Raw genomic sequence first — 16,324 nt, 5'->3', positions numbered from 1 at the left:
AAAAAAAAGAAGTTAGTGTAACTGTATGCAAGTTTTCCACTTTCCAAACCACATGAACAAAGTCCTTCCAGAGACAGAAACACAGTGAGTGAGATGATACAACAAAGTAGAAGATGGAGAAAATAAATACCATATATCACTAAGACATTAATAAAGCTTGGGATTAAAATTATACTCCTGCTACTAATAGCATATTGTAATAATGACAGGGACAATAATTAATAATGATTTGAGTGTTTTGGGCGCTTTTATTGTGAAGGCTGTGGGTGTGACACCTGTAGAGCAGGTGAGATGAAAATTAAAGTATGAATCAAAACCAACTCCGACTTTGTTACAGTAACTGATCCAACGATTCAAAGGACAACTATGAAGCTTCTTCTGGATCTGCTGTGTTTGGGTCTTCTGTGTTTGACCGGAAAAACACTTTGTGATAAAAACGGTAAGAATTATTCTACTAACTTAGAAGTTTAGGGCTCGACTTTTGAGAGGCAGGTGGAGGGACAAATAAGTTATTTTCACTCCCCCGCCCTAACCCTTCACAGCTCAGGTTATTGATCTGATTGTTCCTCACAGATGACCTCTGTGATTTTTAAAGTTAGTTTTGGCATTCCGTTAGTTTTTGGGTGGGAGGAAACTGGAAACACCCGAATTTAGAATCTGTAAAAGAAAAGGTAGGCCTACTAAAAGCAAAAGTTCAAATAGACTACTCAATGCAGCCAAATTTTTACATTTAAGAAAAAACACCTACTTTTTATGGTAAAAATGACTGAAACAATCAAAATACACTCACCTCAAGGATTATTAGGAACACCCTACTAAGACCGTGTTTGATCCCCTTTCTCCTTCAGAACTGCCTTAATTCTTCGTGGCATTGATTCAACAAGGTGCTGGAAGCATTCTCTAGAAATGTTGGCCCATATTGATAGGATAGCATCTGGCAGTTGATGGAGATTTGTGGGATGCACATCCAGGGTACGAAGCTCCCGTTCTACCACATCCCAAAGATGTTCTATTGGGTTGAGATCTGGTGACTGTGGGGGCCATTTTAGTACAGTGAACTCATTGTCATGTTCAAGAAACCAATTTGAAATGATTTGAGCTTTGTGACATGGTGCATTATCCTGCTGGAAGTAGCCATCAGAGGATGGGTACATGGTGGTCATAAAAGGGATGGACATGGTCAGGGGTCGGACAGATATTTAGAAATTATGGTCGGGTTCGTCAGCGTGATAAGGCATTTGTAAAATGGTGCTGTGGCTCCTTTAAGAGAGCTCAGTGCGTGTGTGTGTGTGTGTGGGGGTGTGTGTGTGTGTGTGTGTGTGTGGAAAGTGGGCAGAAGAGAGAAAGAGGAAGCAGGCGTGTTGTATGCAAACGGAGCAGAGTTGGTGCAATAAGTTTTATTGTAGCTACACAGTGTGTGCGGTGTTCGATATAAACCCCAGACTGAAAGCCAAGTTCATTCATTTGCTCACCAGAAACAGGATATTATTATTCATGTTATAACGTCAGCCCTGGAGGTAACGAGTCTCCCCTGATTTTCTAACCACAGTTGGAAAAGAAGCAATCAGGAAAGGTTAACACATTGAACATTTTAACCGCTTATTAACGCGCGCTTGTTCCCCCGTGTGCGCTGATGCCTCATCTGTTGACATTTCCGAATGCCTTCCTACAGTTGCTTAATAAAAACTTTCCACACAAAAACGTAGCCTACATGTGTAGTATGAGAAAAAAAATGAGATTTTAACTGTGTCAGGCTCGGGTCGGGCTCAGACACAAATTTCTTAATGCCTGTCGGGCTCAGGCCGGGTTCAGTCACGGCTCTGTCGGACGCGGGCCGGGCTCGGACAGAAAAATTCGGCCCGATCCGGACTCTAATTCCCCACACCATTACACCACCACCACCAGCCTGCCCAGTGGTAACAAGGCATGACGGATCCATGTTCTCATTCTGTTTACGCCAAATTCTGACTCTACCATCTGAATGTCTCAACAGAAATCGAGACTCATCAGACCAGGCAACATTTTTCCAGTCTTCAACTGTCCAATTTTGGTGAGCTTGTGCAAATTGTAGCCTCATTTTCCTATTTTTAGTGGAGATGAGTGTTACCTGGTGGGGTCTTCTGCTGGTGTAGTCCATCCGCCTCAAGGTTGTGCGTGTTGTGGTTTCACAAATTCTTTGCTGCATGCCTCGGTTGTAACGAGTGGTTATTTGAGTCAAAGTTGATCTTCTATCAGCTGGAATCAGTCGGCCCATTCTCCTCTGACCTCTAGCATCAACAAGGCATTTTCGCCCAGAGGACTGCAGCATACTGGATGTTTTTCCTTTTTCAGACCATTCTTTGTAAACCCTAACAACCATGCCATGCTCAAAGTTGCTTAGATCACCTTTCTTTCCCATTCTGACATTCAGTTTGGAGTTCAGGAGATTGTCTAGACCTGGACGACACCCCTAAATGCATTGAAGCAGCTGCCATGTGATTGGTTGATTAAATAATTGCATTAACAAGAAATCTACTGTGTTCCTAATAATCTTTATCTGTCACTCTCAACTAGGCCAATAATATTGTAGTAAATAGTATATATTCCTCACACATGACCTCAGGTTTTTTAAAGTTTTTGGGTGAGGGAGGAAACCGGAAACCCCCGATCTCAGAATCTAGGTAGATGCTAGAGCGGATCCGCTAGACGTCACAGGAAGTGCCTTGTGGCCTGCCTTATTTTTTTGCCTTACTCTGCCTCTGATTGGCTTACCCTGTTATTCTTACCCTAATCCTAACCAATCCCCACTCCTCATGCCTAAACCTAACTACGTCTAGCAGATCTGATCTAGCATTTACCCAGAATCTGATGCAGGGTGACACATTAAACCATTTTAACATGCCTAACTTTGTTATTATTTATCAGTGGTGGAAGAAGCATTCAGATCCTTTACTTCAGTAAAAAACACTGTAAAATACTATGTTACAAGCAGAAGTCCTGCATTGAAAATATTACTTTAATAAAAGTATGTAAGTATCATCAGGAAAATGTACTTAAAGTATTTAAAGTGAAAGTATTCTATGCAGAAAAATCCTCCCATTTTAGAAAGTGTAAAGGATCCAAACAGTTGTGTGTTTAATGTTCTAATCATTTCAGCTGAGTAATTATACTTAGTTACATTCCACCACTGTTATTTAGGTTCTTTTCTACAGGAGAGTTGTGTATGTGAGGAGAGAAGATTTATGTCTTTTTTCATGTGATTCCACTTCCTCAAAAACTCTTTATCACAACTCTAAATGAAGAAATGTTTTACATCAGGAGGATGTCACAGACATAAAGTCAGAATCAGCTGATCCATACAACATACCAGTGTTCAGATCCTTTAGTAGAAGTACTAAGAAGTGCTGCATTCAAAATGTTACTCAAGTAGAAGTAAAAGAAAAGGTACTTAAAGTAAAAGTTAAAGTACTCAATGCAGATAAATCCTCATACTCGAGAAGCTGGAAACATGATGTGTTTTTACTAAATTGACTGAAATGATCAAAATAGTTCTGTCACTCAACTAATGATTAATCGGCTGATAATTTCAGCTGTAGTCTTATTTGTAGTATATTATATATATAATTGTTTAAAATACATAATAAAATCAAATTTTAAATACATAGTTCTACAAATTCAGTACATGTATTAAAAATAATTGTGGAGGAAGAGAAATTACTAACTAAACTCTTTTCAAAACTTGTGGAATAATTCTGGTGACATGTGACATAGTGATAAATACATGATTTTATCTTTCAGGGCCAGCAGTCATCAAAGTGGAAGGAGGGACTGATGTAATGTTACCCTGCTCTCTCAGCACCAAGGAGAACATTGAGTTTAAATTCTTTGACTGGAGGAAAGTTTCTCAGAAAGATGATGGTCAGAAGAAGGTGTTCCTGTATGATGGAGGCAGTCATTACAACAACGGTCTAGATGGTCAGAGTGAAGAGTTCAAAGGTCGAGTCTCTCATTTTCAAGATGAACTGAAACACGGCAACGCCTCCATAATCATCAGAAATACAAAGATATCTGACAGTGGAGACTACAGATGTTATTTTCCTCATCTTCAGCTACCTCAAACATTCACCATTAAGCTTGTTGTTGGTGAGTTCTTTCATTAAACAGTTGAAGATATTCGCTCATTCTCTGAAATTCCAGCAGTCTTTAATAGTAGAAATAGTGTTATTATAACATATTATTATAACTTTGTATATGGTTATAGAACAAAACAAATTTAGCAGAACCAGATTCTGACTCTTACTGAAAAAAGTTAAGTTTTCAACAACGTTACAATGTGTAATTGGCTTATTGTGCTTTTCTGTTTCTCTCTCACTGTAATCAACATTTCCATTTGTAATGGTCTTATTGTTATATAATCTTTTTTTCTGCTCTGTTCACAGGTGCAGCTTCAAAACCATCTGTGACATTACATGATGTAACAACATTCTGGGCGCTGCTGCAGTGTGAAGTTAATGGCAATCCTAAACCTAAAGTAGAGCTGCAGGACAGTGATGGAAACATCCTTTATGCTACAGTAACACAGGACTCAGAAAGAGAAGGCAGCTTCTACATCACCCTCCAAACTACTGTGACCAAGACCGACACCTATCGCTGTGTAGCCACACAGGAGGAACTCAAACATCAGATTTATGCTGAGATCTTTGTGTATATCAGTGGTGAGATTCTTCCTTCATTCTACCGTTTTCACATTATTAGGTTTTAATTTTTTTAGCAGCGTTGTGAGACAAACACGATCTCCGTCCTCACAAGAGTTTCAGCTCCAGTAGCAGAACTAATCTCCATTTTAACACGTCGGGGCAGTGGTGAACTAAAGGTTAGAGAAGAGAGCTTGTGACTGGGAGGTCGCCGGTTCAACCCCCAGACCAGGCAGGATAAAAACTGGGTGGGGAAAAGTGAAAGACCCTTAACCCCAACAGCTCCAGTAGAGCCGCTCAGTGGCCAGCAGATCAGACTGTGGTTGTACTGGGCAGGACTTGCAGGTATGAATGTGGAACTGTGTGAATGTGACAGGTTGTTGTTGCAAATGAGAAATTGTTCTCAATCTACTGAATAAATAAAGGTAAAATAAAAGTGCCCGGTCAGACAACAAAGCAACCCCGGAGTTTTCAAACCAAATGTCTCCGTTTTAGGGGCTCGAAAACAAGGAATGTAAACGAGACTGACCAGTCTATACCACCACTATAAGCTTCACTTCAATAACTTATACATTGTTTGCTGCAGTAGCCTAGTAATAATAATAATAATAATAATAATATAATAATATCAAGCCAATCAAGACACCCACGGACACCTTAATAAACATAAATTAAAACATTATTTAATGTACAACAAATATAGTAAAATCAAGGTGGCAATTAAAAACATTTAAATCAATCAAATCAAAGTGGACATGAGGAAGTTATGTAGGGTATGAGTATCTAAACAGATGTGTTTGAAGTTGTGATTTGAATTGATGAAGAGAGTCCAGTTGATGAATGTGAGGAGGAAGACGAGGGGCAGAGCAGCTGAAGGCTCTGGCCCCCATGGTGCTGAGTCTGAATGCTGGGACAGTTCAAATTACAGCTGAGGAGTACAAAGTGTTCAGGCAGGTCTGAGATGTATGGAGGGGGGATTTAGGATATAATTATGTAATTTCTTGTGGCCAGTTGATCTTGTGCATGTACCACTTTTAGTGTTTGAAAAATAGTAATAAAAAATAATAATAATAATACATTTTGAGCATATCACACACTTCATTTTCAGCCTTCTGGTCAATTTTTCTGTAACAATATAGTGCTTTTTCTGCGTGAAGTTATGGTCCAAATGTCTTTATTGTATTTATGTAATGGAAATTATGATAGGTTTTTGGGGGTTGCACTGGCCAGTTTTGATTATAAATGACAGTCTCAGGAACATTCCAACCTTCAGTTGTTCTCTTTGTGTAGACTGAGATGTCCAATCTGCTGGATATGATCTGTGTTACATTCTCAGTCTTACATTAACTTTTTGTCTTCTGTTTCAGGGTTCACCCCTGGAGTGATTGTTCTTTTAGTTCTCTGCAGTGTTCCTATTGTTGCTATTGTTATTCTATTTGTGTGTCAATGCAAGCGTATCATCACATTAAATTGTAATAAAGGTAAGTTAAAATAATGAATTGTATCAACATATTCATGATGAGCAGACAACACAACAGATTATTTATGAATCTCATGTTTAGAGTCTTTGCAGTTGTTTTATCTTCAGTCATTAATCATTGTGTTGGTATTTACACCAGAGTAGGATCAAGTCAGTTGGATGTTCTTTAATGTAACTGTTATAGGATGTTATAATGTACTGGAGATCATTTAATTTTTAATTCATTATTCTTAAAATGATTTATTATATTTGATGTAAATGTAAATAATATAATACACTACAAGCTTAAACGGTTAAAATATGTTGGTCGTCTTTGCAGAAATAATTATGGAGGAGAAATTAGAAAACAAACTAAACTTCTTGTAAAACTGCCTTAATAATTACTAACTCATGACTCTGCATGCAAACTTACTGATTAATACATGTTTTTATCTTCCAGTGCCAAAAGTCATCAAAGTGAAAGAAGGCAGTGATGTTACTTTACCCTGTTAGGAAAACAGTCTCAGTCAGATTCAAACCCTTGACCGTCTGCATCGAGGATTAAACCTCTACACGTCCGCCTGCTCTACCAACTGAGTTAATTGGCCACGTTTATGCACAGTTTTTAATGTTTGTTTGAACTCTGGCCTCTAGTTTTACAGCCATATGTGTGAAGCCGAGAGTGAAAAGATGGGACTGCTTAAATTCATACGACAGGATGTTATAATGTACTCAAGATCATTTTATTCTATTCTTAAAATGATTGAATATATTTGATGTAGGACTCTATTCTAATTAAACAGCAACACACACAAAGCAGTAGGCGTCTCTAAGTGTACCTGATATTCTGGTTCATGTTTGTGCATTAACATTAACTTTATTTCCAAACAGAAAAGAATGCATTTTGGGGGCAGATCTGTGTAGATCAGACACCAAAAATATATGATAATTTAGTGGTAAAACTGTGATTGTGCAGCCTGAATATGACCAAGAAAGATTAATTTAATTTCTTTAATATTGTTTTGTCTTTTTTCCTGCAGCTTCAACTCCAGAGTCAGATGAACTTGATACATTAGTGTAGAGAGGCATTGGTAATGTCTGTGTTGCTGGAAACATTTATTTAGTTTTCAGTTTTTTTATGCTTGTGTTATATCACAATGTATAGGCTCATTGATTTAGTCTTGCAGTTCTAGTTGATTGTGTAACTGTTTGTAAGACTTGTACAGTATTCCTGTTCCAGAGGTGTGTAGAGCAGAGAGGACCAGATCAACATGATGATGCTCTTAGAAGTCTTGTATTTTGTATTCAGACATAATTACAATGTTTGCTGTTATGCTGTGAAGTGTGAAATATTGTGTAAAAAAGGTCACTTCATTTAATTTTTTTTTGCATTTTATAGTGTGTTTTATTACAGTTGTTTGCTTTTTAACTGTGTGTAAGACTTGTACAGTATTCCTGTTCCAGAGGTGTGTAGAGCAGAGAGGACCAGAATAACATGATGATGCTCTTATAAGTCTTGTCTTCTTGTATTCAGACATAATTACAATGTTTTCTGTGATTGTGTGAAATATTGTGTAAAAAAGGTCACTTCATTTAATGTTTTTGTTATTTTATAGTGTGTTTTATTACAGTTTGCTCTTTAGACAATCATTTCTTGCTTGTGTATTTAGAAGAATAGTAAAGGCTGAGATGTGGTATTGATCTTCTTATCTAACTCAGTGAGAAAGTGAATAAAGTGCCCTGGTGGGTCACCGGGTAGAGCCGGTACTTTAGGCTGAGTCCTCACCACAGTGACTTTGGTTTGAGTCCACCACAGGGCCCTTTGCTGCATGTCATCTCCTGTCTTTCCTGACGGTCTCTGTCACTATCTTTTAAAAGAAGATACGCCAAAGAAAAAAGGATTCAGAAAAAAGCCTCTCTGTAGAGTACACTTTACTATGTTCTTGCACTATTGATGTTGTTAATCAATAATAAAGTGCCTTTATCATTTAAATATAAATGTATTCAAATTATACTATTCAAAATCTTTAATAAAACGTCAATATTGACATTATTCTTTGCGGTGTGACTGTTTTTTTAGCTGAAATTTGCATAAAAAGTGATTTAGCTTTACTAGCCCTCACCTGAAACACATAGACTACACTTTGAACACACTGCACTGTTTACATCTTTTTAATAAACTTCCATTTAGATATACATATACATGCTACTAAGTTACTAAAAATAAAGTGCAGTCCTGGCTGAACCGAGACCTACATACTGAACTAAAATAATCTCCAATCAAATTGTTTTTACTTGATATTGAAATGGTGCAGAGAATGTTTTTTACTAACAATGTATTTACAATATTTATACAGTTAACTATTTTCACATTTGTGTTTACACAGTTATAATTAACATATTTACATGTTTGATTATTTTAATAATTTAATTCTACCTCTGTGGTTTTCCTCACATTATAACCTCAGTCTAAGTTCTGCTAGCGTCTGATTGGTTAGTTCAGTTACATGTGAGTTAGAAATAAGGAAGTGTTGTTTTTTTTTTTAACTATTTAGAACAATTCAGTACATTACAACTTCTCGTAGGAATACTGATTTTGCATTTCTCAAAAATACAAAAATATTCAAAGCGGCAAGGCTCTATTGACAATACATTAAGGTACATACAGCAATCAATACAAATACAATAAAGTACATAGTACATACATAATAAAGTTTTTTTTAAATAGTTAAGACAAGGCATTGTCCCATTCTAGCAGTCATAGCAGTCCTCAATTAGGATTCTACACAAATATATTAATATATCACATTATTTGTATTTCGAGACCTGCTGTTGTTGTGGAGCTGGGCCACGTTCAGCCCCGACAAAACGTAGCAACATGTTTTTATAAACTGAAACGGGGCTGAGTTGAACATCCTGTTGTGTGTGCAAGCTGCTCTGCCTTTTTATTACCACGAGTTTACAGACACGTCTCAGCTGATCAGATTTCATCAGACTATGACATCCATGTTACGCAAGAACTGTAATGACTCTTGGTGAAACCGACTACGTCATCCAGACCCCTGATCAGGAGACGAACCAGAGCGTGTCATGTCAACATGATGAAACTGTACCACTCCCGGGGGAGTCAAAGTGAGTCAACTTGGACTTGTCTCATCTGCCTGATGACCAGAGTAAAGATGTAAAGGACCTAATAAGTCATTCCCTGTGTATGTTTAATGACATCCCCTCTCAAACTTCTGTCATAGCTCATGACATTGTTCTGACTAGCCCTAAGCCACTCAAGCAGCATGCATACCGGGTAAGTCCCGCTAAGAGGGAAGTCATGAAGAAGGAGGTTGACTATCTTGTGCAAAATGGATTTGCGGTGCCAAGTTCCAGTCCATGGAGCTCCCCTTGTCTTCTGGATATGAAGTATATTTTTTAGCATTGCTTGGACTTGTATGGGTGGGGGTGTTACATGCCAGACAAAGCGCCTGTCTGCATGTGTTCTCTCTCTCTTGTTGTTCTTCCTCTTGCTCACTCTGTTTTCTCTCCAGGTGATTGAGATGATTGCTTTCCACCTGTGTTTGGAGTTGGCCAATCAGCATTCAAGGTGGCAGTCAATAAAAGGAGGACTCCTGAGAAGTGGGGTTCTCTCTTGCTCTGCTGGCTGGTTGCCAGTCTCCCTGTCCTTTAAGCTGTGGCTGTTAGGTAATTCAACTGTAGAGTTTTGTGAGGTGGAGGTTGAGGACCTTAGGTAAGTTGGGGTACCCTGTACATTTTGCACGTAGTTGATATTTGTATAGATACACCAGGTTTAGTGGTTGTAATGTTCTCTTTATCTTTTTTTAGAGAAGCAGGTTAGGTATTTCGTTTGACTTGTTTTGTTTGTAGAGCTAGTGGTGACCTAGGCCTAGTTTTGTCATATTAATTTAATTTGTTTGGCACAACCTCCAGGTCCAATCTTCCACCATCTTCCCCCATCCTGTTGTGAGCTATTTCCATGTTTGGAATAAAAACAACATATTTCACTTTTACACTGACTCTGACTTTATTAATTGTCGCGTTACTGTCCCCAAATCCATTGAAGGGGTCTTAACATTTTGGGATTTGATGCCACAGACACTCAACAATGGAGCCAATATAGCCTAATAATGCTGTTTAATATAACTTTAGACTACACCACATACATAGAAAAGGTCTGTCCTCAGACATTTATTAGTTTCTGACTCTGGGAAAGTGGGGGAAAAATGGTACTGTAGGAGCCAATAGTTTATATTTTAAGAACAATAGTTATTAACACTTCCCATATTTTGGTTATAGTTCTGATCCACTGATTTTGATTGACAGCTTGGCCACTGATTGGCAAATCAATCACCTGAAACAGTTTGGCGCCCCCATGGGGGGAGCTCTCTCTCTCTCTCTCTCTCTCTCTCTCCCCCCCCCCCAGTCTGCAGTATCAGGTAGGGCATTGGGGTCTAGATGCTGAAGGCAAACATTTTGCCTCGCGGTAGGTGCTGTGTTCATTTAACAAGATCTACAGCATGTAACGTGAGAGTGTGTAGGAAAAGTTGCTCAACTAGGAAGTGCATTTGTTTCCATAGAGCCCAGAATACTGCAGGGACGGGAGAAAGGTTGCTGTAAAACAACTCCAGTCAGCTGTTTAGATGAGTTCAAACTTGGAGCGGAAATAGTGATTGTAAGTCATGAACCGTGAAATGTACCAAATCTAGTAGAATATATGACATGTTGAGTGTCTTGTCTTTTGTTTCTCCTTCTTTAGTATCGTTCATCAGGACATTAAAACATGCTGCTGGTCTGAATGAAACCTAAATGACTTAAAGGTAGCCTACAGCATACTGTCTGACCATTTGATGCTGGGTTCCCACTTTCCTCTGCAGTTGCCTGCACATTCACTTTTCCTGCTTCTCTTGTGGACAGCTTTAGTTTGGACTGTTTGGATTTAGACCTACTCATCCCCCTGAGCTTTTTTTTTTTTTTTTTTTTTTTTAAATCCTTTACATTCAGATCTTTAATTCCCTTGTTTCCCTAAGTTTTTTTTTCGTGTTGCTGTTAAATCGTCTCAGATTGAACACAACTGGTATTGGATATCAGTTGCCGTTCTCCAACCAAAGAAAAAAAGGATGTATTAGCCCATACAGAACACACCTAAAGACTGTCCTGCCGACCTACCTCCGCAGCGCTGAAGAGACGCTCAGCACTTCTTCAGTTTGACAGAGACGAACTCAACGCAACCGAGGATGACAATCACAGAGAAAGGTATGAAATATTTCGCATTTTTCTTTAACTTATTAAACGTGACATTGTTTAAATTGCAGTGATGTAAGCTATAACCCTACGTGTTGTGAAAAGGTTTATAATGTTGGAGGAGTGGCCTATGAAGAGTTTTCCCCAGTTAATTTGAACACAAACAAAAGTATAGCCCAAGACTGTCGTGCTTAGTCTGAAAAAACAAACAAACTCAACAGAGCTGCTGTGCTGTGACTCAGTAGGCTATAATCACTAAAGTGCTCCTCTGCCACAGACATCAGCGTTTTGGCTGTTCAAGTGTGAGGATAGAGAAGCGTGTCCCAAAGACTTCCCTATGGGAATTTTAATTGTGATAGGAAACTGTTGGACATACTGATAGAAGAAGGCCTACATGAATATCTAGGCTATTGCTACATGGTGTACACAGACACACACATCCATGAAAATAATTTTCCTTAGGCTGAATTATTTTTTTATTTTCGGAATATCATTATTTTATTTTCATTTGTTCCCCATAAAATCACTTTCTATTCAAATTATTGTTTTTATTTCATTCTCAATCCCTTTTTCTTCTTCTGAACTGCATTTAGAAGAAGCCAAGACTGTATAACTGCAGCATGGAGCCTCCCGGGTGGTCGCTCAGGGAAACCAATGAACGAATGATAACACGGATTAAAAACGAGCAGCTTTCCAGTTCATTTTTGTTTTCGATTTAAATCAATTTATCAGACCCTGGAAATTCATCTTTGAAGTCTTTATCTGTCTACAAGACACAGGACCGATGATAAGACTTGTGTAACTCCAGTAACACGATACAAGATGGAGACAGAGCTCTGCATGCTGCTCCTTCTCTTAATACATCCATGCTGCTGCTGGGCTGAACGTGCAGGAACATCCTACTGATACAGTCACTGGGAGTCACAAATAGAGGTAGGCTAATTGAAAGTCAACTGAGTGCAGTGATTTGTAAGAGCTCCTTATTTTTACAATAATTCATCGACAACTATGGAGTGTCTACTGGATCTGCTGTGTTTGTGTCTTCTGTGTTTGACCGGGAAAACACTTTGTGATGAAAATGGTAAGAATGACTAACTTTGTAGATATGAAGACAGACAGACAGACAGACAGAACTGGGTGTTGTGTAAATTTTAAGGATCAAGAGCAAAATTCTATGGACTATAATAATTATTAGCTTCAGTAACACATGTAACCATTTACAGCACAGGTTATTGATCTATTCCTCACAGATGACCTCTGACCACAGGTGTTTTTTAAAGTGTCATAATTTGGCATGCAGTTGGTCTTTGACGTTGGGTGGAAACAGATGTGCCAAAAACTTGATTGCTGTCTGTGGGAGCGGTCGCAGCCAGTAAACCACTGCATGAAAAGTGTTATTTTTGTCAGTAAGCGGCACTGTAGATTGTCGTGGAAGTTCAGGTTTACGACTGCACACGGCAATTTACAGGAAACACCGAAAACTGCCGTGAATTGTCGGAAATTGACGTGGGCCTTGCTTGGCAGTCCATGACTTCCCTTTCCCTAATGCTAGGGGAGGCTTTAACATGTAAATGAAAATGCTGTGAGCTATACAAATGCAAATCAGGGTAGCAGCAGGGGAGTTTTACCCCAGGTGACATTTTTCTAAAAGGCAATAACTTCATTTTAAGAATCTCTGGTATAAATAGATCAGGCTCAGTATAGCCTAATTATAGACTCTTAAATTTAGCTTGAATTGATTTATTTAATGAAAGTATGCTAGATTAATTACTGTGTATGTCATTAGCAGTGGCCAATGTTATGTAAAAAAGATACACAAAACAATTTATTTCAACAATTAGTTTTAATCAGGCTTTGCCACAAAGGTAAAATGTGCATTCCATGATTCATTCAGTCTCCTAGAGCTCAACCACTGTAGTGGCATGACTACAGTGACCTTTCTTTGGTCTTGCTCATCCAAGGTTGTCTGGTGGAATGGCGACAGAGGCACCACTGTACAGTTTTCTAAGAGAAGTCTTTCTGCTGACACCAAAACATTGTGCTTCACATAAAGCATATCAGCTTTGTCATTGCATGACAAAGTCCCAACCATTTGTCTTCTTAAAATACTGGCAAATTCAGCACCATATTCACATGTCCATGGCATATGAAGCTGTTGGCTCTGCTGAAATGGCCTCATAATCTGGACTTCAATTGTCCTATTGTTATTAAACTTTTCCAGTATTCCATTAAAACGCTCAAATGAAAAACACCAAAAAGAATAAACTGGTCCGTAATCCAAGTCGACGGCTATTTTTGTAGTTGACGTGTCATTTTATTATTGACCCTCTATTTGTTTTTGGTCTCCCGTCTCAAACGGCTCACTGTAATTCACCTCCACACCAGCCTGTGCTCCCTGCTGGTAAGTTACTGTAACACTCAACACAGTTACTATCTATATATGTTATACAGTCAAGAGAGGAAACAGACTGAAGGTTCAGCAGTTTAATATGAAGAGAGACTGACATCAACGCGTTATCTCCTCCCCAAAACACAACAACAGTAAAGGCTAAATTCTGCAGATCTTCATCCTGGATCACTGGTTGATCACTTGTGTGTGTGTGTATATATGTGTGTGTATATATATATATGTGTGTGTATATATATATGTGTATATATATATGTGTGTATATATCTATCTATCTATCTATCTATATATATCTACAGAGCTATATATATATCTACATATCTACAGAGCTATATATATCTACATCTACAGAGCTCCTCTCTGTAGATGTCGCTGCACAATGACAGAAAATCAGTTCAGTGGACATATGTATTAATTTATATATATATATATATATATATATATATATATATATATATATATATATATATATATATATATATATATATATACAAAATTTAATGTTTTAAATTGTTAAATTTTTCTTCTACACATGTTCAGCGCTTATTTTTATGTCCCATATTTTCTGATATAAAACAAAAATTGAAAACGGGTCAATTTGACCCGAAGTCAACACAAGGGTTAATGTGTTTGTGTGTGTCTGTTTGTGTGTATATGTGTTTAAACTGTAGTTGTGTTCAGCAGTGTTGAATTCTGGTTTAACAGTTTAAGTTGTGTTGTGTGTGTGTGTGTGTGTGTGTGAAGGAAACATCACCAGGACTGGTTTGACTGCAACTCAAGCTGAGATACAGTTACTCCTAAAAACCAAGCATGAGGCCCACAAAGCTCTCCTGTCCTGCCCTGGATATCCCACCCTTAAAACCACCTTCACTGCTGAAAGAACAGAATCCCAGCGAGCCCTCTGGACTATGGAGGACACCTGGTGGGTGCAAAAGGTGCGAGAAATCCAGACGCTGGCAGACTGCAATAACACTCAAGGCTTTTACGATGCCATAAAAGCATTGTACGGCCCCAGGAAGCGGGTGATTGCCCCAGTCCAATCAGCTGACGGGTCCATGCTCTTCAAGGACCGCCACGAGATTCTTGCCTGGTGGAGGGCAAAAGCTGCACTTTAAGGACTACACCAGGGATCTCTTGAATCAGCTTGAATCTCTGGCACTCAGTAGATCAGCCTGGCAGGTTACCTGTGCCACTGCAGTCTCTCAAATAATAATAATAATAATAATAATAATAATAATAATAAATTTTATTTGGCGGATGCCTTTCTAGATACACATCTTACATGTTTAGAGGGCATAAAAGAAGGAAATACATTAAAATATAATATATTAAGCTTCATAGTAATACATTTTACAAAATAGACATCTGAAAAGTGCTAAAAATGTCAGAAAAGCTGTAACAAAGTGTGTTGGGAGGGTTTCTATGGTGATGTAGTACTATGAAGATTTAAAGATTAAAAGCTTTCTTAAAAAGGTAGGTCTTTAACATTTTTTTAAATGAGTTGACTGTGTCTGCCTGTCGAATGTGGGAGGGGAGGGCATTCCAGAGTCTTGGTGCAGAGCAGCTGAAGGCCCTGGCCCCCATGGTGGAGAGGCGGAATGTGGGGGTGACAAGGAGGCCAGTCGAGGAAGAGCCGAGGGAGCGAGCAGGGACATAGCCTGGTAGGAGGTCAGAAATGTAACTGGGTGCAAGATTATGGAGTGCTTTGTAGGTGATGAGAAGGGTCTTCAATTCAATACGGTAGTGCACAGGGAGCCAGTGTAGATTGATGTGTTCAGAAGATCTGGTTCCAGTGAGGATTCTAGCTGCAGAGTTCTGAACGAGTTGGAGTCTGTTTGTAAGTTTAGAAGGGATACCGGTGAGAAGGGAGTTGCAGTAGTCCAGACGTGACGTGACAAGGGCATGAATTATGGTTTCAGTGCTGGATTGTGACAGAGAGGGTCTAAGAGAGGGCTTTATTTGTGACTCCCAGTGACTGTATATCAGTAGTACTGTATGTTCCTGCACGTTTCCACTCAGCAGCTGCGTGGAGACGCGGAGCTCTGTCGCCATCTTGTGTCGTGTTACTGGAGTTACACAAGTCTTATCATCGGTCCTGTGTCTTGTAGACGGATAAAGACTTCAAAGATGAATTTCCAGGGTCAGATAAATTGGTATAAATCGAAAAAACGGATTATCCTTTAATCTGTTTTTTCGTTTTAAACCAAAAATGAAAAACACAAAACAATTCCCGTTTTTCCAATGTTCATACAATCAAAAATGAACTGGGAATTGGTTTCCCTGAGCGACCACCCGGGAGGCTCCATGCTGTAGTCATACAGTCTTGGCTTCTTCTAAATGCAGTTCACTGGTTAAATCTGACAGACGAAAAAGGGATTTTATGAAAAAATTGAGAATGAAATCTTAAAATTTGAAAAAAATAAAAATAATTTAAATAGAAAAAGTGATTTTATGGGGAACAAATGAAAATAAAATCGTGATATTCAGAAAATAAAAATTAATTAAAGGAGGAAAATGAATTTCATGGATGAAAAA

General features: G+C 38.5%; 1 protein-coding gene across 1 annotated transcript; it reads left to right on the top strand.

Moving 5' to 3' along the window:
* Window positions 1-326: 326 nt before the first annotated feature.
* Window positions 327-14,904, top strand: LOC118494929 (butyrophilin subfamily 2 member A2-like). The gene is made up of 7 exons (XM_036000619.1): window positions 327-439; window positions 3,778-4,122; window positions 4,419-4,694; window positions 9,381-9,433; window positions 9,672-9,871; window positions 9,967-9,974; window positions 14,534-14,904. The coding sequence occupies exons 1-7, from the start codon at window positions 367-369 to the stop codon at window positions 14,902-14,904; spliced, it is 1,326 nt and encodes a 441-aa protein (XP_035856512.1). The 5' UTR covers window positions 327-366.
* Window positions 14,905-16,324: the final 1,420 nt, after the last annotated feature.

Source organism: Sander lucioperca, chromosome 4, assembly GCF_008315115.2.
Source record: "Sander lucioperca isolate FBNREF2018 chromosome 4, SLUC_FBN_1.2, whole genome shotgun sequence".
NCBI lineage: Eukaryota > Metazoa > Chordata > Actinopteri > Perciformes > Percidae > Sander > Sander lucioperca.
Note: the sequence above shows the minus strand (reverse complement) of the source record. Positions and strands in the feature narration are given on the sequence as shown.

Bases quoted from the DNA above. Each gene is read 5' to 3' on its own strand.
- LOC118494929 (XM_036000619.1), top strand. From the start codon at position 367: ATGAAGCTTCTTCTGGATCTGCTGTGTTTGGGTCTTCTGTGTTTGACC. The intron at 4,123-4,418 runs GTGAGTTCTTTC...CTCTGTTCACAG, and splicing joins CACCATTAAGCTTGTTGTTG to GTGCAGCTTCAAAACCATCT. The intron at 4,695-9,380 runs GTGAGATTCTTC...CTTCTGTCATAG, and splicing joins GATCTTTGTGTATATCAGTG to CTCATGACATTGTTCTGACT.